Source organism: Pogona vitticeps, chromosome ZW-PAR, assembly GCF_051106095.1.
Source record: "Pogona vitticeps strain Pit_001003342236 chromosome ZW-PAR, PviZW2.1, whole genome shotgun sequence".
NCBI classification, from domain to species: Eukaryota; Metazoa; Chordata; class Lepidosauria; order Squamata; family Agamidae; genus Pogona; species Pogona vitticeps.
In genome coordinates, this window is record NC_135800.1 from 11,094,927 (window position 1) to 11,117,426 (window position 22,500).

The 22,500-nt window shown below is 51.0% G+C and overlaps 1 protein-coding gene across 1 annotated transcript in view; it reads left to right on the forward strand.

Moving 5' to 3' along the window:
- Positions 1–20,342, forward strand: part of CACNA1B (calcium voltage-gated channel subunit alpha1 B) — a 239,660-nt gene extending 219,318 nt beyond the window's left edge. The window contains 11 exon segments of the mRNA XM_078382858.1: positions 367–494; positions 2,744–2,840; positions 9,713–9,821; positions 10,777–10,881; positions 11,574–11,686; positions 12,044–12,162; positions 12,436–12,577; positions 13,483–13,593; positions 17,754–17,955; positions 18,691–18,893; positions 19,443–20,342. Of these exon segments, the coding sequence (XP_078238984.1) occupies positions 367–494; positions 2,744–2,840; positions 9,713–9,821; positions 10,777–10,881; positions 11,574–11,686; positions 12,044–12,162; positions 12,436–12,577; positions 13,483–13,593; positions 17,754–17,955; positions 18,691–18,893; positions 19,443–19,988 (1,875 nt within the window). The 3' untranslated portion in view covers positions 19,989–20,342.
- Positions 20,343–22,500: the final 2,158 nt, after the last annotated feature.

Consider the following 22,500-nt stretch of genomic DNA (forward strand, 5'->3'; position numbering starts at 1 on the left):
AAATTTAAAACACCAGAGATAGGAATCCTCCCTCCTGCCCACCTGTGGTGCCTTCTGGGTTTGGGGACTACAACTCCCATGTGCCCCTGGGCATTCTTGCAGAACGCTCAGCTCGAGGGTCTCAAGAAGAAGTTACCCCTTTTGGGGGAAGGGCGGAGGGGGGGGGGCAAGCCTCATGCTTGCTGAAGCCCGGCCGTGGTTGTGCCCAGGCCGGGCAGCTCAGGCGCCCTGGGGCTGCTGGGGCTGTTTTTGCATCCACTCCTTAATAAGAGAAGTCCATCTCTCTCTTCCTCCTTCCCTGCCCTCCCCCACCCCACCCCCCGCCTGCTCTCATCTCCCTTCCCTTCCCTTTCCTCCTCTTTGCAGATGTTGAACCTCTTTGTTGCTGTAATCATGGACAACTTTGAATACCTGACACGAGATTCTTCCATCCTAGGACCCCATCACCTCGATGAGTTTGTCCGTGTTTGGGCAGAATACGACCCAGCCGCCTGGTATGTATCCCCTCCGGGTCCCCCACCCCCACCCCCGCAAATGTTTCCTTTGCAAACCAAGGGAGCCACACAGCGCGGCCTTGGCAGAAAGGCGCCAGCTCCCCGGAGATGATTTCTTTTCTTTTTTTTGGGTGGAGTTGGATGAAATGCACCCAATTTCACAGAGACCGGAAATGTGGCTTTCTTGGATTATGACTCCCATGATCAGCGTAGTCATAGATTTGTAGTCCAAGAAAACAAAAAGCTTTCTCTCCTGTTTCTTACACAAAATACCTTGTAAAATCGCCTGGTGACATCGGAGGGTCATTTATCTTGGGAATAAATCCGTGTCGAGCTCAGATTCCTCAAAGAGAGGAGCGCTTTCTTAGGAGGTGACCTCGTCGATCAAGGCTTCCCAAGCTTGGATTCCCCAGAGGTTCTTGGACTGCAACTCCCAGAAGTCCTGGCCAGCACAGCCAGTGCTGAAGGCTTCTGGGAATTGTAGTCCAAGCCCCTCTGGGGACCCATGGTTGGGAAGCCCTGCCCTCAATGAATGAGGCAGAATGCAGCCGTGGCCACAGGCAACGAACCTGGAGCATCATCATCATGCCAACAGAAAATCCTAAGGAGGCGTTATGATGGATCTGGAAGGGGAGGCCACCGGGAGCTGACCGAGGGCCTGTGGTTCCCTTGGACCTTCCTGCACTGCTCCTAGTTTCCCTATAGAATCCCAGAGACGGAATAGTAGTGTGGTGGATCCCGCTTGGAGACCACGTCAAAAACGCTTACAGGCTGGGCGTACAACAACTCCCAGAATCCCCAACCAGGTCTTGGCCAGCGGCTGGTCTTGTTTAATGGATCTTGACAGTGGTAGACCAGAAAGGTCCTTTTCCGGAGCTCTGCTTGTATGCGGATGAGCAAGAAAATATATTGATCTTTTTTAATGAAGCCATTTCCTTATTACAGCCTTTTTGGGGTTTTTTTAAAAGAATGTGTTGCATGTTTCCCAGCTTAGACCAGCCGAGGGCTTCAAGCTAAAAGCTGTGTTTTGTTTTGTTTTTTTAAAACGTGGGTGTTAAGGAATGTTTTTTTCCAGAGCTCCTTCCCGGTTTTCTTCTCAGCAGTGAACTGACATGGAATTGTTATTGAGCAAGAAAGAAATGTTTGCTTCTCTCACAGGTTATAAGACAAAACTTGCCACGGGTAAGATTGTGTTTCTTCCAGTATAAACCTGTCTGAAAATTGTCAGTTCATTTCCATGGAGGAAGCCACTAACACAACCGAGGGTTGTAAATGCTTTGGACCATCATCTTTAAACCTGCCTGGAACATTTTTAAACCCTGTGGAGAAACATGGTCTCCCCATCTTCACTTTCTGAGGGTTCAAGAGCATTCTCTTTTAGTGAAACAGAGAACATCCGTGGGGAGTAGTCCTCATGGCAAGCAGGTGAAAGGTAAAACATTAATATGGCAAATAAAACAGGCAAAATAAAAATGGCTAAAACCCAGTAGTAAGCAAATAGAGTAGGCCTGTTGAAGAAGTGGGACTTGTGGAGCAGTCAGCTCACTGAACCTCCACCGATTCGTTGGGTCTACTCTAGCTGTGACACAGTGAAATTAAGACAGCAAGCATCCTAACACATCTTAAGTGTCCACATTGTGTGTAAAATGCCTGCATTAAAACTAGTGTTTTCTTCCTCTATGAAGAAGCTAAGGACACTCAGAGAGAGAGAGAGAGAGAGAGAGAGAGAGAGAGGCAGACAAAGGTAGAGCTGATTAATTTTTTAAAAGTCTAAAGCAATCCATCCTGTGCTTCTGATTTCAACAAGACAGTAGCTATGCTAGTTTTGCCCGGTTGTGCAGTCCTACAGTTTTCACAAAATTTGTGTCACACACATGCAGGTTCTCACTGAGAATAACAGAGAGAACCTTTCCATCTCATAGACAAGGGGCCGGGGGGGGGGGGGAATTGATTTTTCTTATCCCCAGGTGTGAAAATGAGGTAAATAAAAAACAGAAGGCGTGATTCTTCCGTTGCAGCTTGAAAGCTTCTTTCCCAACTGGGAATTAATTGGAAGGCCGTTCGGTAGGTGGAGGCTTTGACCTCTCCCGTCTAATGTGATTTTCATGTTCTCTGTCTCTTTCTCATGTTTTCTAGGCCAAAGTAAAGCAAGGCTGTAGAAGGTCATTGTCTTGTTTCATCTTCCATGTCATGGTTTATTTTATATATATCTATATATAAAGTATATATGTATTTTTTCCCTTTTCTAGTTGTCGGATTCATTATAAGGAAATGTACAATTTACTACGAGCTATTGCGCCACCTTTGGGCTTAGGAAAGAAGTGCCCTCATAGGGTGGCATACAAGGTTCGGAACTTCAGAAAAACCTTCAGAAACATTCCTCTTTTTCCCCCCCTTTAGTTTTTACTTATTTTGCCTTGATACAGGACTTTTTTTTAACCAAAAAAAAAAAGTCTGACTACCAAAGGCAAAGAAAAAGAAGAATCACCTAGAATGTTTTTCTAACCTCTGAACAGGAATGAATCATGAGCCAAACCCCACCCTCTGCTCCCGTTTCCCTTGATGCATCTCTCCTTGCGTATACGTGTAAACACCCCCCCCCCAATTTCCTGACAGCCTTACGAGACAGTCAGTGTCAAAAAGGTGTTTGTCCCAGGAGTGGGAGAGAAAAAGAGAGCCTTATTGAGGATCGTGGGGCAGATAGTGCGAGATCCTTCAAAAAAAACTGAGTCGAGGCTCCAATGACATGTATGCTGTTCTGGGTGCCAGCGAGTTGAATTGTCATAGGGGGAGGGAGGGAAAGAAGAGAGGAGAAAGAACTCCTCTCTTTCAGAAAGAAAAAGTGTTTTCCTGCACACGCGGGGAGATCTTCCCTTTTCTTCTCTGGACTTTTAGTCTCCTGCCCAACCTTCCATACAACATCAACCTGCAGGTTCTAGCATTCTGCAGAGAGATCAGGAAGGATCTTCTTGCTACTTCAAAATGGATACTGGGTGGGGGACAGTGGAGGGTCCCCATTTTTCCACCGTCCCCGGACCACCAGGGAATCCATCTACTGTCCCCCCCCCCCAAAGCCAGAAGAAGTGGCGGCTGGTAATTTCAGTGCCGAAAGTTCTGTGAATCCAGTCCAGGTTTTCGTTGACGCTTGACAGGAGCTCTCCAGGGTGCTGAGTCTTGCGCCTCTGCAAAATGGGTTCAGCACCTTGGCCAGCTCCTGCAAAAGGCCAACTAAAACCTGGATGGGATTCACAGCATCCTTGCAACTCGAGTCAGCTGAGCATGACTTAGACGATGGCCTCTAGTTTTGATTGGGTCTTCCAGAAGATATGTGTTGGTGCTGGGCTGGGCTGAAACTGCCTGAAAATGGGGGACGGTGCCTCGTGGTGGTTTCTGTGGATGAGATTCTCTGTTTTGAGGCTGATGTCTTTTCAGCTGAGCATGGAATGTGAGTCTCCCCCTCCCCAGAGGAGGGGGAAAGGGAAAAGAGGAAACAGAAGCTGCCTTTGATTGCAACCATCACTGACTAGCTCATAATGCTCCCTCCTGGCTCTCCCTGGCATGATGCCTCTGGCCACCCCCCACCCCCACCCCATCTACCCAACGCCCTGTTTAGAAAAGGTTGGACGTGCCCAACTCTGATGCACCCTGATGGTGGTTTCCACCAGATCCTTCCCACCTCTTTCTCGAACGTGAGCCATTTGATCTCCCCCCCCCAAAGATTCGCTCCTCTTTCTTTGATGTTGTCCTTGTTGTTTTGTCCATGAGCAGATGGAAGGAGGATGGCCAGAGGGAGGAGCCTGGAGGAACCCGCCCGACTCTGATGGTCCCTCCTCTGGTGTTCTGTTGCTTTTCCTTGAAAAACCAACAAACTAATTAACCAAACCTCTCTTTCTTTCTTTCTTTCTTTCTTTCTTTCTTTCTTTCTTTCTTTCTTTCTTTCTTTCTTTCTTTCTTTCTTTCTTTCTTTCTTTCTTTCTTTCTCTCTCTCTCCTCCTGCTTTTCCTTCTTGCTCGGTTTGTTCCCCTCTTGCTACGGCTCCTTTTCTTCCATTGCCTGCTGTCCCTCCTGGTTTCCCTTTTCCTCCCGTTTGTTTCTCTTTTCTTCCATCTCTGTCCTTCTCTGCCCCCCCCGACACCCACCCTCCGATGCCAAGCGGCCGCATCAGTTACACAGACATGTATGAGATGCTGAGGCACATGTCTCCTCCCCTTGGACTGGGAAAGAAATGCCCAGCTCGGGTGGCGTACAAGGTTAGACCCCCCCCCCGCTCCTGCCCTCGAGAACCGCTGCTGTGGTCCATGTGTTGTGTGGCTCAGCTGAAAGCCCTCTTCTCTTTGTGACATTTGTGGCTTCTTCTAGGTGCCTTCTGACGCTTTCCTCATCTAGGCCAGGGGTGTCCAACATCCAGTGAAAGAGACTCGGGGTCTTGATTAGAGCCTTTGAATGGCTGAGCTGGAAGAGGGACCCTTGGGGTCATCCAGTCCAGCCCCTCTCAAGGAGGCCTGGGTGTGTTTGTGTGAAGGATCGAACTACCCAGCCCTGTGGCTCCGCAGCCAGAGACTTGGACCACTGAGTGATCCAGCATAAAAGGTTATAACAAATAAACAAAGGGAGCCATTTTGGGTTTCCCCCAGCTATAGGAAAAAGTGGGCATTTTTTTCCTTCCAGCTATATATAGAGCCGGCCATGTCGATGTTTAAAGATCTGTGACCATTTTTATTTTCTCCAGCTGTATAAAGAATCAGCTGTTTTGGATTTCCATAGTTTCATACAAAGGCTGCCATCTTGATTTTCTCTAACTGTATATAAAAAAAAGCAGCCGTTTTGGTTTTCCATCCAAAGGTGTGATGCGGACGTCTTTCTGACGCTCACGGGTCCAGCTCCAGAAGGGAATAAGGACACTTAGGAATGTCACATGGCCAGAGCTGACCGTTCCCTGCACTGCCCAAATCCCAAGGTTAAGGAACATATTTTGAAAAAGAGGCATGCTTCGCTACAGTCCCCTTAGCCATGGCTGTGCCAAAGACAATCTAGGGGTGGAGGCAGCAACCTTAATCCAGGTCAACAAGCCAGTTACAGCTCTCGTTGCATCCATGAGGAGGAGGCCTTTTGTACAGCTACTGGATCTTGATTCAGATCTGGGGCAGCCCTAAAATATATTGCCCTCCCCCCCCCAATTTTATTGTTAGCGGGAAACTTCCTTCCTCCCTGCTTATTCTGGAGACAGCATCCAAGCTCAGACGGCCTCCAAGGCGCAGGGAAGTCTGGAAGGAAAGAGCCCATCGTTCCTCTTTCTCCAGCCCCCCCCCCGTGTCCGATGAACTCCAGAAATGAACCTCACGGAGTCCGGGAGCAGGCGCCCCCAATTCACCAGCACTCAAAAGTCTGGAGGTGCCAAGGTGGGGCCTCTCCCCACAGGAGTAATCTATCTGCTGCCTTCTGGGGTCACGCCGTTTCCCTGAAAGTGCATGATGTATGGAAATGGGTGGGATCCTGCAATTCCCTCTCACGGTGGCTCTTCCTACAGAGATGCTGGAAGGGGAAAATACTGTAAAACCCATCTTATCTGTGGGGGCAATTGGGTGCAGTCTCTGAGCAGCTGCTGGGCGATAAAAAAAGGAGCCCTTCTTTCCCCCAAATTGAGTTTGACACCCCTGTTCTAAGTTTTGACATTGCACACATTGGTCGTTGTAGTTGTGTTGCCCATTCTGCCTCTCTGGCCAGCCGAGTCTCTTCCCGCCCATCACAAACTGTCCCAGTCCATTCCTCCTTCCTCTGGCATAACTGGAGGGAACCGTTTCACGCCGCCTCGCGAAGGGGCCAGGAATGGCCAACGTGTCGCTAGATGAGATCCCCCTTTAGCCATAGCCAGCATAAACAGTGACAAAACCTGTCAATGTGATTTTTTTGGATCGCACACAAAGCTCACGGGCTCCCCCTGTTTCTCCAGAAACTCTCTCTAAAATATCTACAGTATTCTGTTCTTCTTGCAAAAAGCTACTTAAGACCTTCCCATTGCTAACAGAACACCCACACGGCTTTGTATCAGCTGTTTGCAAGTCTTCTTCTCCCCCCCTCCCAATACCCTTGGGAAAAGTGGTGGGAATGTTGCTGCTTTTTCCTTAGCTCTGAGCCAGCTAGGGTGGGTGGTACGGCTGGAGGGGGAGTCATCTATGAAATGCGGCTTGCACCACCGAGCTTCCCTTAAATGCAGCCTGAAGAAACACATGCCATGGGGATCACCACAACACGGGAGCCCAAAGACCGGCGAACCCCTTCTAGCGAGGAGTTGAGTTCGGTCAGAAAGAGGATTGCAGGCGCTGCCAGATGTGGCTGCTACGCTTCTTAGTGCTGCAGCCAGGAATGCAGTGTGAAGGTAGATGAGATCTTGATGGATTTGCAGAAGTGAGTTGAGCATAAGTCAAAGCAAGTGACCTGGAATGCCAGCAGTGTTCCTTTGGAGGGTCCAGTAGCTGTCCTCCACAAACGTGGTTCAGGAATCAAGGACATCCAGGGACCATCTCGACATAAACAGTCCCCTTAAAAGGGTCTGAGGACTGACCTTCGGATGCCCTGGAGTTTAAGGATTAGAAAAGGGACATGGGAACGTAGATGGTTGTGGCCACCGTGGCCTTGTGGCTCAACGCTGGGCCTTTCTAGTTGGGCGAAGAGGAAAATGTTCTAGCTAGCAGGGGATCTGTCCGGGTAAAGGAAGCCTGGAATGCAGAGCAGTTGCTTCAGCCATGTTTTTTGGCTGCACCGAAGCAGTTTTGTCATTGGCCTGAGACCATCTGGGCATCTGGTATCATCCGTACATGACTCAGCTCTTGCTTCTGTCCCTGGAGGCCAAGAGCTGAAGGGGCTAAGAACGAGGTGGTCATCCCCGACCAATAAAGGACGTCCTGGGTTTAGGGAAGGCTTCTCCAGACAATGCTAGGGAAGAATCCCACCTGACATCCGGAAGATCCACCCCGTTATTGCCAAGCTGGCAATAACAAGCCGTGGCGGATTCATGGGCTTGTTACTGCCCTTAGGAAGCTGCTCCTTGAGATCCCAGCTTCCCCAGAGTGTCCTGTCATCGTATCTCTTCCACTTCTTCATTGCCTGTCGGAGAGTCTGTTGGGGTTCCTCCCAAACTCACAAAGAACGTCCAGACCTTGTTCTTCTGGAGGAAGGGGGCCTCTTGCCTCTTCTGGTCATTTCCGGAGAGCTGGGGAGCCATCCGGGTTCTTTCTTCTCTCTCGCTTTAGCAGCCCAACAGATACAGATACGTATGTCTATGCGGCATTTCTCCTCCGTTCCCATCTTATGGGTCATGCTCTTCCTCTGGTGCTTCTTTTGTTGACCCCCTCCATCTGTATGTATGCGTCTCCCCGTGCAGGTGTGGATGTGTGTTATTCCCCCAAGCTGGCAAAGAGCGATCCCAGCAGAGTTGTGGCACGTGATAGCTTTCCTTGCCTGCTTTTGCATGTGCTGGTGGCATCTTGGTGGTCTGATGGGACATCCCAGGAGAGCTGTCTCTCCCCTTTGAAATTGCTCTAGCCGAGTTGAGGGGTGCAGAGGTACGGGACGGCCTCCACCTGCCCTCCAGGTGTGCACCAGTGTGCACAAAGTTCTACACCTTGTACAACAGTGCTTGCCCTTTGGAGGATCCCCGTGGTGTGGGAAGCTGGGAAGAGACATCTCCATGTCTGTGCAGCCATCGGGAGAAAGAGGCGCAAAGGCGCTTCTGTAAGACAGGAATGGGGCTCCCGTCGCTGGTAGGGACAGGAAAGTGGCTGGGATGTTCCTGCTTTTGCTTCCACCTGGGGCTGGAGGTTGTTTTGTGGCGGTTGAGGTGCCCTTGTCCATGCAAGAAGAAGTGGTGATGATGATGATTAAAATGAGGCCCTCTTGAGTTCCTTCCTCCACAAGGTGCCCAAAAGACTTGCAGTGGCAAGTCATGAGAAGAGGAATCCCAAAATGAAACATGTAATAGTATTTTTTTAGCAAAAAAAAAAAAGTTACATAAAACGACTAATTGTCATTAGCCTTGAAACTCCTCGCTTCCTCTAAGAGTGGGGCAACCTCCAGACCACTGACGAACCACGGGCCGCTTGAAGGAACCTCCAGAGACCTCCTCCCTTAAACAAACCAAGCCTGTGAGGGCAGTTTTCCCCCTTGCAGCCCCCTCCCCAAAATGCTGACATGCCCAGAAAAGTAAAGAAGGCTTCCCTGTTCTGGGCAGCAGGAGAAAGGAAACCGGAGTCAGCGGGCCTTTCACGCCTCTTTCCGGGACGAGCCTTCGGTCACCACGAGGGGGAAAAAAGGCAGGGCTGGGAGCCAGCAGTGCTCCTGGTTTTTAACTCTCAAAGATGCCGCCCCCCCCCCCCGAGACTCTGTGGGCCGTGAACTGGATGAACTCCAGTGAATGCTGAGATCCTCTTTCTGGGTCAAGGGGGTCTGTGGGTATGTCTTGATCCCGGTGGGTTTGAAAGCCCCCACTCGGAGCTCTCCTGGGTGACTCCCTTTCCTCACCCATCTGCTTGACTTCACTTTTATGCACTTCCCTGTCTTCTTTTATTTTGCTTTCTTGTTTCTCGCACGGGCACCGAAATGAATTTAGTAGGACTCTCAGAGTAAGTCTGGCCCATGGGGATGCCTTGAGAAATGTACATTTTTTGCCGATCCCCTTTCCTGTGCTGATGGCAGGGAAATTGGTTTAGCAGCTGCAATCGCTTGTGGACGCCCGACCCCACCTCATTTTGTGCGAGGGGTAGGTGGGACCTCCTCTTCTCGATGTCCCATTCGGGACATTTTGAGAGCTGGATGGATGAATCTGTCCCTGTCCGTTTCTGACATGTTCAATTCGTTTCTACCTCAAGTTCTCGAATTAGGAAGACAATTTGCAAAGATGGGTTGGTAAATCCTTATCCAGAATGAATGGAAAGGACCTTATAAACCGATCCCTGGTCAAACGTGACAAATTGTAAGCACAGCTTAGCCGTGGAGCAAGCCGCCTAAAGATGGGCTTGGGCCTTTCGATCTCCCCGTCGCTTGAGTCAGCACATGAAAGAATCGCTGTTGTTGAATGTCAGGCCTGAGCAAGTCTCGGTTTTACTCTGGGGGAGGGAATTAGACGGTCTCGTCGAAAATGGGGCCAGAGTGGGTGGCTGCAACGTTCTGGGGCAAAGGATAACGTTAGTGGGTGTTAAGCGAAAACCTGTCTCCCTTCTCAGCGCTTGGTAAGGATGAACATGCCAATTTCCAATGATGACTTAAGCGTTCACTTTACCTCAACGCTGATGGCTTTGATCCGAACCGCTCTGGATATCAAACTGGCTTCAGGTGAGTCATGGGTGGGCCCATCAGTGGTTACTAGAAAGGTTTAACTGTGCTTTTTTTTACTTTTTTCCCACATCTGACTTTTTGTAAGCCTTGGCAAATCCTAATTTTGAAAAAATAAACCCTTCCAAAATTCCATCCAATTTGAATTTTGCCCGTCTTGGAAAATTCTGATCAGCTTCTCCAAAGAATTCTCAATGGATGACAAATCTCTTAATTCCACTTATCCCCACATTTGACTTTTGTAAGCATTGGTACCTTTTAATCAATTAACTGGTAAAAAAATCCCCTTCATTCCTAGAGCAGATCCATCATTTTTTGCTTTTTCCCATACTTGATTTCACACCCCCACCCAGCCAGTAAACTCTCTGATAAATGGAAGTAAAATGTGGTTTACAACTAAACCAGAACTAAATGTCGCCCATTCCTCACGATGGGCCAGTCTGCCAGTTATGATTTCTGCCACGTTTGAATTCTGTAAATGTTTGTTGATAAATTATTTTCAGCGGAAACAAATTTCTTTAATGACTAGGTCACTCGTCAGATTGGGCAAGTATGTCCTTCCCGGCTCAGCAAGGTCTGGCGAGAGACCATTGATAAGGATTTCTGGGGAGAAACAGAGGCAGAGGGGCCCCCGATTATTGGCAAGCTTCCCATCTGGTCAGGGCAGGCTGGTCCCTTGGGTTTTTCAAAGGAAACAAATCTTGCTTCTGTTTTAGTCCAAATGGGACTGGGGGTGCCTCACCCTGGCGAGTGGCTGTCAAGTTCAGACTAAACTCCAGCACGGATTTTTCCCTAGTCACCAGCCCTCACCTACATTTGCGATTCGCCACTGCCAGAAGGAGGCTGTTGGATGAGGTAGCCCAGTCCAACAGAGCTCTTCTTCTGGAGCAATGTGCCGGAGCTACACTGGGTTCTTGACCGGTGCCTCTTTCGGTCCTCCCTCCCTCCCTCTCAGGGGCCCTGCAGCAGCAGTGCGATGCTGAGCTGAGGAAGGAGATCTCCCTGGTCTGGCCGAACCTCTCCCCAAAGACCTTGGACCTGCTGGTTCCACCTCATAAATGTAAGTGGCAAATTCCCCCCCCCACACACACACACACACACTCCGGGCTGAGGTCGAGCCCAACATCCTTTTCCTCCCTAAATGTTTTGATCGACTGACCCAACGGCGCCTGTGAGGGGCTCTCATGGGAAGCCGCGTCCCAGAAAAACTGCCTCTCCCACACAAGGGGTGTTTATTGAGTCCAGTCCTAGAGGAGTCGTCCGGTTGTCGAAGTAACTGTTTGTAGCTCTCTTTCAGTGGGAAGGGTCGCTCCGTAGAAGAAAGACCCGTTTCTAATTCTATTTGAATAGTAACTATTTGCAATCCGGCTTTAAAAGTAACAAATATTAGCCGCGTTTGATCCAAAAAAGTCACTAATACGTAGCAGCCCTGTCTTGAAAGTAACGGATAGTGCTCCTGTTGGATCTCAAGGCATACCAAACCGCTACCCTCTTTTGGAATTAAGTAGTCGTACCTTTATTTTAGAAGTAACTCATAGTAGCCATGTTTGAAAAGTAATGAATACTACCCTGTTTTAGAAGTAACTAGGAGTAGTTTTAGAAGTAACTGATGGGTAGTATTTTATATGAAATCACGGATGTATGACAGCCCCGTTCCCTCCCTCTCCACAACCATCCCGACGCGCGTGCCCCCCCCCCCCCGTTCCTTTCGACCCTTCTGGTCTTCTTTCCCATCTGCGTTTCCTTGTCCAGCGGAAGCAATGACTGTGGGGAAAGTCTACGCGGCCCTCATGATATTTGACTTCTACAAACAAAACAAGAACACCCGGGATCCTTCTCATCCGGCGCCAGGAGGCCTCGGCCAGGTGAGCCCCTTCTCTTTGTCCCTCTCTGATGGAACCGGACGAGAGCCACATGTCGGGTTGCAGCGAGAGTTTTGGACCAGGGCTCGGAAGAGCTGGCTTCAAATCCCTGCTTGGCCACAGAAACTCCCTGTGGGATAAACAACTCTTTGACCCTCTTTGACACACTTTGAAAGCCCTGCTAAGTTAGAAGCAGCTGGGAGATGAGAGTGAGGCTGCCTTGGGGCGCTCTAGTATCTTTGGTGGCAGATCCCTCCCTCCCTCCCGGGGCCCTCGCACTCCGCCCGAAATGAGCAGAATGGAAGAAGTGCCCTTCCTAAGGCCCAGGTATTCCTCCGCCCCTCTTCTTGTGCTTTGCAGACGGGAACCGTGTCTCTCTTCCACCCGCTAAAAGCGGCGCTTGAGCAGAGCCAGCCTGCCTTTCCGAATGCTTTCCTGCGTCAAAAGAGCTCGGCCTCGTTAAATAACGGCGGTGCCTTGTGAGTACCCAGAGATGTCTCAGCCCTTCCGGACAGGTGGAGGTGGGGTGTGTGGGCCGGCGGGCAGGCTGGGGGGGCGAGAGTGGCACCAGTCATGGAAGCTCCAACCCAAATTCTGCGCTTGCCCAGCCCAAGCGCCGGTTGAGGGCTCCTGCGGGAATTCGGGCTCTCTGGCCTGCAACGCCTCGCTGGGTTCTGGTTTGGGAAGAAGAAGGTCCGCGACCTTCGCCACTCTGCTCTTACGGGCTGTGCAAATTCTTCCTTGGGCACCAGGCCGACACCAGAAGTCAGACGGATCAAGGAGTCTGTTTCCTGGGGGACTCAGAGGACGCAAGATGTCTTCTACGAAACGAGGACACCCGCTTTTGAGCGAGGCCGCTCCGAAGAAATTCCTGTGGCGCAGGCAAGCAAACAGGTGAAGATGAAGTCCATGGGGATGGGGCCTGAGGGCAGGTTTCTTCTGATTTGGATAACACATGCACACAGAGACAAACATAGGGTATGATCCCAGGGGGAAACCGATTGCAATTTGGACTTCAGGTGCCATGATCCGGTGCTATCTGTTTCCTGGCGCTCACACAACACAGGAGGAGGAAATGTACTGCAGTCCAACTGTTTTGGTCCAGCTGTACGGCTCCTGCTTTTTCGATGTGGGGTGGGCTGCAGTGACTCCCCATCAGACAGAAAAGTTGCTTTAAGGGAGATTTCCCCCCATCGGAATGAACTTTTCCGGTGCCGCCAGGCATATACCTTTGCCGTCTCTCTTTCCAATTGGCCTTCATTTCATGACAGAAGCAGAGGATCTAGGAAGTTAGAAAGCCACTTCCGGTTTTGTGGAAAGCACTTAGACTGGGTTCAAAGAGAGCACAGACCGTCCGGGATTCTTGTTCGCTGAGAATTGGGTTGGAGGTTAGAAACATGAGTAGCGAGGACTATTGTATTGATATTAAACCCTTAAGGGAATTTAATCGGTTGGTCTTGAGAAATGTGGAGCTAATTCATTTCATTGATGAATGTATAAGTCCATGGAGAGTTTGTTGTTTGGTTTTTTTGGTTTGCTAATTTCTTAACTCGTTAAACTTATTGCTTAGAAAATGACCATTGTGACTTCGTGCAGTAGGGAAAGTTAGGACAGTGCGGTGAGCCCGTTTGATTGTTAAAGCAAAACATGTTGGATTCATTGCTGGAAGTTTTAATGAAGCAGGACAGTGAATTAATGTTCACTGATTACTTCTCTAATCTTACCTCTCCCTCTGATGTAAACCCTCCCTTGGTCAGCTTTGAATTTGCAATTGAGATTCTACCCCTGCTTTCTTGTAGGTAGTAGAAATGCGGGAGATGAGCCCGACCCTGGCCAACGGGGAGCACCAGCCTGGCCTGGAGAGCCAAGGCCGAGCTGCTTCCATGCCACGCCTGGCCGCTGAAACTCAGGTGAGCACGAGAGGCTTTGCTGTCCATGGGAGAGGGACAGGGAGTCACCTTTTCAACTCCTTCTCTCTCTCTCTCTCTCTCTCTCTTTCTTTCTTTCTTTCTTTCTTTCTCTCTTTCTTTCTTTCTTTCTTTCTTTCTTTCTTTCTTTCTTTCTTTCTTTCTTTCTTTCTTTCTTTCTTCTCTTGTAAAAAGTGTCTGGGGTCATAAACAGTTATGATAGCATTCATAGTACTTCTCCATATGTCCATGGTTCCCCACCTTGAGTCTCCAGGTGTTCTTGGACTACAGCTCCCATAAGCCTTCACCCATGGCTGTGATAGGCATAAATTCTGGAAGCGGCAGTTCCAGAACATCTGGGGACCCCGGGTTGGGAACCACTGACACGTGTCCGCCTCCCGTCAATACAAAAGTCAAGGACTCTCTGGGTCCTATTGAACGGCCATGTTTTTAAATGTCTATCCAGTCCGTACGTTTGCATGCACCTGCCTGCTTATCCCACCTGTCGGCCAGGCCCATCTCACCAGGGAGCCCAGCGTAAGGTCGGCTTTCATCAGCCGGCGATGGCCGGCCGGCCGCGTGTTTCCCTGAGCCCGCTCGTACGAAGAGCCCCCTGCTCCATTAGGAAGTTGGCCTTTTCTGCACTCATGGGCTGCTGCCAAGTTACACAAGCTTCTAATCCTATAGAGTGATGATGGTTCCCCTCATGCAATTCAGCAGAGTGGCTTTGAGAGATCTGCCAACCCAGAATTTCAGCAGCCTCTTCGAACTCCACGTTCTGGGACGCTTTGGAATCAATTCCAAGATGGAGGTAACCAGGCTCCCTCGGTGGCTTATAGGCCTCTCTTTGGCTGCCCGTTTCCCTCCTAGCAAATCTTCCCTTCAGCCGCCGTCCTGCTCAGGGTTGCTGGAGGAGGATTTTGTGGCTTGAAACTTTGCTGACTGGTCAGGGTCCCGCATTCACACCCACCCGCCCCCACGGAACACGCGGGAGTGTCCCCCTCCGGCGCCGCTTGCACGCTCACTCGTGAAACGCAATGGTGCTCCCTTTTCTTCCTCCCTCCGGTCCCTCTTTCACATGTTGAAAGATTGCTCTCGCCCCTAAGTGGACAAGAGGAGGTCATGACCCCGAGGGCCTGTCCCTGAACGTTGAAATGGTCCAAACTCAGAAAACTACACAAAGCAAGAGCTTTAAACGTAGCAGCTCATAGGGCGCGCCTTGGATCCAGAGTCAGCATTACAGCTATATAATTCTCCTCTAGGCGAGTCCAAGCCAGGTCTCCCAAACCTTGTCTTCCCTCTCCTGGGACGAAGGTTCTTCACAGCCCCACCTACCAATTTATTTATCTACTTGCTCTCCAAACATGAGGGAAGGAGATCTTGGTTTGAATTTTGGTTAAAGTGCAGGGACTCACAGAAGAGAATAGCTCCAAGTCCCCCAGATTCGCCCATCCTTTTTTTTCTCATCAACTGGCACTTATGGGCTCAATAACTCACTCAGAGAGAAAGAATAAGACATGTTTCTTTACTTACCGTCAAACAGCTCAAACAACGAACTGGAAACAAACATGACTGCTTGCAGCAACAGTCCTCAACAGAGTCACTGACGGGTTCCCACAGACTACAGAGAGGTGGAAAAGGCAGAGCACAGAGGCTCTCTTTGAATCAGAGGCAGGGAAGGAACGATTGTTGAGTGCGGTTAATGACTGACTGTCAACCCAGCCCAGAAAAGACCCTTGCAGGCAGACTTACTAAAGGCGGCATGCAAGGTTGCAAACGCTCCAACGGATCTCTCCAAAATATCCCCTTGCCTCTCCCCTCCTCAGTGTTGGGGGACGGCTCAGGGATGTGCAAGCAAGGCCCCTCCCCCTCCGGAGATGTCTGAGCCATGACGTAGGAGAAGGTGGCAGTCTTCTCCTTCTCCGCTCTGCTTGAAGGACATGTTTCTTCCTTGGGCCTCCCATCTTGTTCCATGGATCCTGTTGAACTAACACCCATTTCTGTCTCTTTTGTCTTCCTTCCTCCCCCTTCCCTCCCACCAAACAACCTTGCCTGTGACATCTCTCCCCACCCACCCCTTCTTCTTCTCCCTCCGCCTCCTCCTCTTTCCACTTCCCTTCCTCCTCTCCTTGGTCATCTTCATCATCACCATCTCGCCTGCTGGACACTCGCTATGATGTCTGACCCATGGTTCCGCTGGTTGGGGGATGCTTCCCATTGTCTGTCTGTCTGTCTGTCTAAATTGCTTGCAGAGGAGCCAAGGGCGATCGCTGGGGCCTTACCTAGCCGTACGTAGCCTGCGTGAATTCAGGGGTATCCTCTTGACATCTGTCCAAAGGTCATGAATCCTTCGATTTTTAGCTCTCGGTTTTCGGTTTTCAGCCAGATACTCTTGGGCCAAATTTCCCAGAAGCCTCTGGGAGTGGGTCGTCCATCCATCTGGGGACCCAAAGGTTGGGAAGTCCTGGCCTAGGCCAGCTCTTCAAGACACCAGACCTGCCTCTGCAGGCCTTCGAAAGGGGCCGCGTGAGCACGCAGAGGATGTGGCCCCACAGAAACATCTGCTCAACCCAGCTGTGCTCTGGACAAAACGTCATATCCCTTGCTTCTAATTGGGGAGATGGATTCAAGGTCATGGCGTGGAAGTAACAGGTTGCAAATCACCACTTGCCCAAGTTAGAGCTGATTTACATTGCCACTGTAGCTTAAGATCATTTCATGCCCTTTGTGATGTCATCGTAAGGCTGACGGTTACTTTTGTGGTTAACTGCCGTGGGGTGGGACTAAAGAGTAGGGGTGGATTGAAGAGCTGCCTTGCATTCTTGCTTCATGCTTGGTTGTTGTTGTCAGACATCAGTGTGAAGTGTGGACGATGGGCGTCTGGTGGTTTACATCCCAGGCCATCCCCTCATAGCACTGTGAATTTTTTTCTTTATATAAAGCAATTGCCGTATATTTCCATGTATAAGACGGCTTCATGTATAAGACGCCCCCTCCACTTTTCTAACCCAAAATTAATAAACCTAAGTGGAGCTTAACAAATGTAGGGGGAAAGGGATCAAAGCGCTGCAGGATGGCTTTGATCCCTGCTTTCTCCCTTTGTGCTAAGCATAGCAAAAGGAGGGGGAAAGGGATCAAAGCAATCCCACGACTGCACAGTCATTTTGATCCCTTTTCCCCTTATACAGCCACAGAATTGCTTTGATCCTTTCCCCCCTCCTTTTGCTAAGCCCCATGGGACTTAGCAGACAGAGGGGAAAGCAGGGATCAAAGTGATCCTGCAGCACTTTGATCCCTGCTTTCCTTTTGCTAAGGCTTAGCAAGTGGAGGGGAAAGCAGGGATCAAAGCCCTGCAGCATCACTTTGATCCCTGCTTTCCCCTCCACTTGTTTTTGTTTTCTCTTCAGCTTACTTCCGTGTATAAGATGACCCTCAATTTTTCGTCTAAAGATTTTAGACAAAAGTATAGACACAGAAAAATATGGTATTCAACTGCTTTTGAAAGTATAGAGTTACTTTCTAAAAATCATATTTATTTTAGTAACTAGCTACATGGGGGACCCCTAGAATTCCAATGATAACTAAATTACCATCCCTCATAACCTTTTGAGCCTTTTCATGGTTATAGTCACTTATATCACTGGTTCTTAACCTTGGGTTACTCAGGAGTTTTGGACTGCAACTCCCAGAAGCCTTCACCACCAACTGTGCTGGCTGGGGTTTCTGGGAGTTGCAGTTCAAAAACATCCGAGTAACAAAGGTTAAGAACCACTGACTTATATCTCATGGGCCTTATGAGTGGGTCACACCTTCTCTTAAAATCATCTCCATCTATGACCACAGCATGATTTTTCATGTTTGTAAAAGCTTGCATCATTCTCCTTTTTGTAGGATTTTCATTGTTTTTAGCAACTGGTTTTCTTTGTATTTGCTTTTATTGTAAACCACTCTGTGTCTTCCAGTGAAAAGAGTCTAAGAAATGGTTTGATGGAAATCAAAGTACTGCATTGAGAAAATCTTGTGGCAGGGAGTTCCATAGATTCTGTTGGATTTCAGAAAAATTGGAAGAGTGTGTTACTCATGGGGTTTCCTCAGCCCTGTGAATCACCTTGTGTTCTGTTCCCCTTCCCCCTGCTCTCTCTTCACCGCACCTTCCTCTGCAGCCCATCCCGGACACAAGCCCCATGAAGCGCTCCATCTCCACCTTGAACCCGCAGCGTCCCCATACCGCGCACCTCTATGAACATTCCCGGCCAGCTGAGCACACCCACCACCACCACCATCACCGCTGCCATCGGCGGAAAGAGAGGAAGCAGAAATCTGTGGACAAGCCGCCCAGCCATTTAGCTGAAAGCGGCGCTCCCGGTGAGGCCAAGTTTTGCGCAAAAAGAAATTGATGGTGAATAGGAACAGGGATGCCCCTCCTGTTTGTCGGCATCCTTCTTGAAGTGGGGTGTCCAGAACTGGACACGAGACTCAAAGGGAGGCCTAATCAGTGCCAAATCGAGGGGAGCCTGTACCCCACGGGATGTGGAGACTATCCTTCTGTTAATGCAATGTAAAATAGCACTGGCCTTCTTCTGAAATGATGTCGGTTGCACAACAAGTTGTACAATCAGATGTTAAGCCACTCGTGCAACGGGGGGGGGAAAAATCACGAAAAAGTGCAACCAACTGTAGAATGTTAAATGAATGGAAATCCCCAGTAGAATACTCAGCCTCGGGCCACGTAATATGTTCTGATGACTCTGTGGACAAAGCTTACACCTCAGGAGAACCACGGCTGGCTAGGAATTGTCCCCCACCATTGAGAGAAGGTCTCAGGCTGCTTGATGACAGCTCTTTCGTTCTGGGTGAAATCACGTGTTAAGGGGAATGTTACCATTACAGCGGTTTTGCCTCTAGGCACGGAGTTCCTTCAAAGCTCCATGCCTGAGCAGTTGGACTTGCAAATGAGCCTGGGCTTAACTCTCCCTGGCCAGTCACAGCACAGAAGCAAGCTCCTTTTGCAAGATCATCCGCAGAAGGAACCTCTGTTCTCTCGTGGCCTGCTGACGGTACCCTCTCAGCCTCAGTGGCCTTCTCTTTCGGTCTCCCCAGCAGGCGAGGCCGCCTCGAAGAGCAAGAAGCAGGAGCGAGGCCGGTCCCAAGAGCGCAAGCTCCACTCCTCGTCTTCCTCGGAAAAGCAACGTTTCTATTCCTGCGATCGGTTCGGGAGCCGGGAGCCGTCCCAGGCCAAGCCGTCCGAACGCAGCCAGCCCACCTCCCCGAATGGAGAGCAGGACCACGGGGCACAGAAACAGGTGAGGCCCAAGCAGTGGGATGGTGGGGGTGGGGGTGGGCTGCGGAAGAGGATGCAGACCCCTTGACGTGCCTCTCTTCCCCACCCCACCCCACCCCCTCGGTTCTGGCACCTTCCCAACATGGTGGGGATCGCTGATGTCTGGGCATGCCTGGATGGGACATGTTTTCCCCCCCAGAACAGTCTGCTTCCCACCCCTGTTGCTCTGATGGTCGATGTTTCCCTTTGGAACCCCCTCACCTTCCCAGTCGTTGGTTCTTCTGGGTCTCTGCGCGTCCAGTTCCGATTGGTCCTTGCCAGTGCCTCCCTGCCCCATTCCCTGGTTGTGCCTGTCTAAACTCTATCCTTTCCTTTTTCTTTCATCTCCTGACATGCCCGTCTGTCCACCTCACGTGCTCTTCCATTCTTTGGTTGATCCTCCTCCATACGCTGCTTCTTTGGTGTGTTTGTCCGCTGCCTTCTCTGATCCCTCCGGCTCCCGTTCTTTCTCGTGCCTCTGTGTCCGTGCATTGTCGTCCTGTTCATTTGCTTTGTTCCAATTTTCATGTAGGGCAGTGGTTCAGTTAACGGGAGCCCCTTGCTGCTGATGACCTCTGGTGCTAGCACCCCCTGCCGTGGCCGGAGGCAGCTGCCGCAGACGCCGCTGACCCCGCGCCCCAGCGTCACCTACAAGACCGCCAACTCCTCGCCGGTCCACTTCCCGGGGCTCCAGACCAGCCTGCCGACCTTCTCCCCGGGACGCCTGAGCCGGGGCCTCTCAGAGCACAACGCGTTGCTGCACGGCGAGGCCCAGGGTGTCCCCTCGCAACCCCTGGTGTCGCGGATCGGTTCGGACCCTTACTTGGGTCACCGGGAAGATGGCGACAGTCTATACCACGCAGTGCCGGAAGATACGCTGACGTTTGAGGAAGCGCTCGCGACCAATTCGGGAAGGTCCTCCCGAACGTCGTACGTCTCCTCTCTGACTTCCCAGTCCCACCAGATCCGCAGAGTCCCTAATGGCTATCATTACACCCTGGGCCTCAGCGGCGGCCCCGGAACCAGCACCCGAGCGCGTAGCTATTACCACGAACGAAGCGAGGATGACTGGTGCTAGCAGGAAACTGGCGCGGTTCTTGCACGCTGGAAATTGATGAGTTTTATCATCCCGAGAGCTCCGTGTTTGTGCGTAACGTGCGCAGTCAGGCCCGTGGTGTCCAGGCTGGAGGGGGGAATGGAGGAAGCCGCAAGAAGCTCCCCATGGGACACACACCGCAGGCAAAACAGAAACACCTCCAAAAACTGCACCATGTGCATGCACAACGCCAGAGAGGGGACGCGCGCGCCTCTCTCTCTCTCTCTCTCTCTCTCTTACTCTCTGTCTGTCTCTCTCCTTGCAACCTGTGTCTCGTTTTTCACTCGACAATAAGGAAAGTCCATTCTTTGAAAGGATGGGGATGAGGAAAGATAACTCCTGTTTTCTTCTTTATTGCCTCATCGAGGTAACATCATCCCACCTTTTGTAAGCAAAGGGCCACCAGGAGAAGCCCCAAACTTTGTTCCGGGCATTTTTCCGAGACTGGTGCCTGCCCGGTTTGTGATGATCGGGCAGGAAAGGAAAGATACCCCGGGTAGAAACTCCAAGCTGTCTTTGATCTTGCTCCTCCCCCCTTTTGCAAGGTGTATGTGTGTGTATGTGTGTGTGTGGAATCGCCCCCAGCTGCATGCCGGATTTGGCCTTGGGGTGGGGGGGAATGGCAGTCCTTTCCGGCGGAGCCGGTGGCAAATCCTTCCAGCCCACGAAACAGCACGAGGCCGGCCGGCCGGCTGGGGACTCTTTGGGTGGATGGGTTTTTGCCCACCACCATTATTCCTTCTGTCTTCGGGTCCCCCTTCTGGAAGGCCTCGCACTTGGGCCAAGGGACAGCTCTCCAGCTGCTGCGCCTCCTGCAGGTCTCTCTCTCGTTCCCCGCCCTCCACTCCCTGCTTGGGGACAAGGAAGGTGGCCTCACCGCCATTTCTCATCTTGTTTACAAATGCAAGCCGGTGAGAAGAGGAGGAGGAAGGAAGCTGCAAGCAGGGTGGACCGGGGGGGGGGGGCGCAGGACCGGCAAAGCCACAGTGTCCTTGATTCTCTGGTCAAGCTGCTCGATAACCTTGAACTGTCTGGTTGTGTGCATCTTTGTGGGGGTGGGGTGGATTTATACAGTAGAAGGAGGAAAATGACACAAATAGGGGGTCCTGCCCTGAGGAGAGCCCCCTCCGGCCCTCATTCCAACCCCCCCCCCGGTTTTTTCGTACCGAAGGCGCCAGTTCTTCACGTTTAAGTGCCTGACTCTCTAGCATATCCGGCAAATATGCCATTTCTCAGTCCCAACATATCAGGAAGATCTGAGGATGGAAAGTGGGGGGGGGGGGAGAGGAAGGTTCCCCCTTAGCTGTATGGGATGTTCAGAAGGGCTTAAGGTTTGATCTGTAGCTGAGCTGATCCTTCCCGCTTGTGGGTTTGGAAAGCTAGCAACAAGAAGCGTTATTGTGGGGTTTTTTTTCCAACTAGAGATCTCATTGAGGTATGTGTGTGTCGGGGTGTGTGTGTGTGTGATATGGTAACAAGGGAAGGGTCCAGAAACAAGGCTGGTGCTCTTGAGGGTCACTGGCACCCTTTCGCTTTGCGCCTCTGAAGTCCAGCTGGCATTTAGTCATTGGCAACAGGGGAAGAGCTGTGTGAGGATCGCCTGATTTGGGGGAGGAAAGGGGAGACAACCGCCTCCCAAGTCTCGGGGATGAGCCTTCTGTGTGTGAGCATGCACCCGTACCTTTCCCTACGGGCGGCATTTCTTGCGTGTGGGCATGTATGTGCTTGGGCATGCATGTGCGTGTTGGTCTGCAAGCTCCGGAGAAAAGCCCGTTAGCAAACCTGACTCTCCCCCCCTTGTCCGTGTGTGTGTTTGAGCGGGAGCAGGTGGCACAACGGTGTTCTCAAAGCGAGTGCCCCCAGGGTGTGTGAATGCCGCAAAGATGTTTTTGCTAACGTGTGCATCAAACTGGCACCACCAGGGAGCCCGGGCAGTGAATTCCGAGGGCGCTGTCCTGCGCCAGCTCAGAAGGGAAAGGAAAAGAGGGGCGGCTTTTCGGCAGAATGAGGAGGCCGCCCCAACCAGCCCAAAGGGCCGAGGGTGAGCTGAGAGGACCGCAGGCCAGCAGATTGGGACCTGGCTTCTCCTCCCTCCCTCGCTCGGTCTTTTCCCCTCCGGCTGGCAGGTCTCTGAGATCGGGCAGGAGACCACCAGGCCCCTTTGGTGGGGGCAGAAGAAGGTGGGTCTCTTCCTCACCCCTCGCAACAGAGACCACACTCTCTGGGTCCGGGCTGTGCTCTCAGGTGCGATGATGTCCCTTGGCCTCTACCTTTGGCATTCAGGTGATTACTTTTTTAAAAAAAATTGCAAAGAGCATTTTTAGCAAGGGAGAGGGAAATGATGATCAGGGTAGGGGACAGTGTTAATCCTGTCAGTGATCAGGAGAACAGCGGGTGGCCTGTTGACTTTCTTCTCCCCTCATTGCTATCCCCTCGTGGAAAACACTCACCTCTGAAGTTTTCCATTGATATCAACATGACGACGAACACCCCC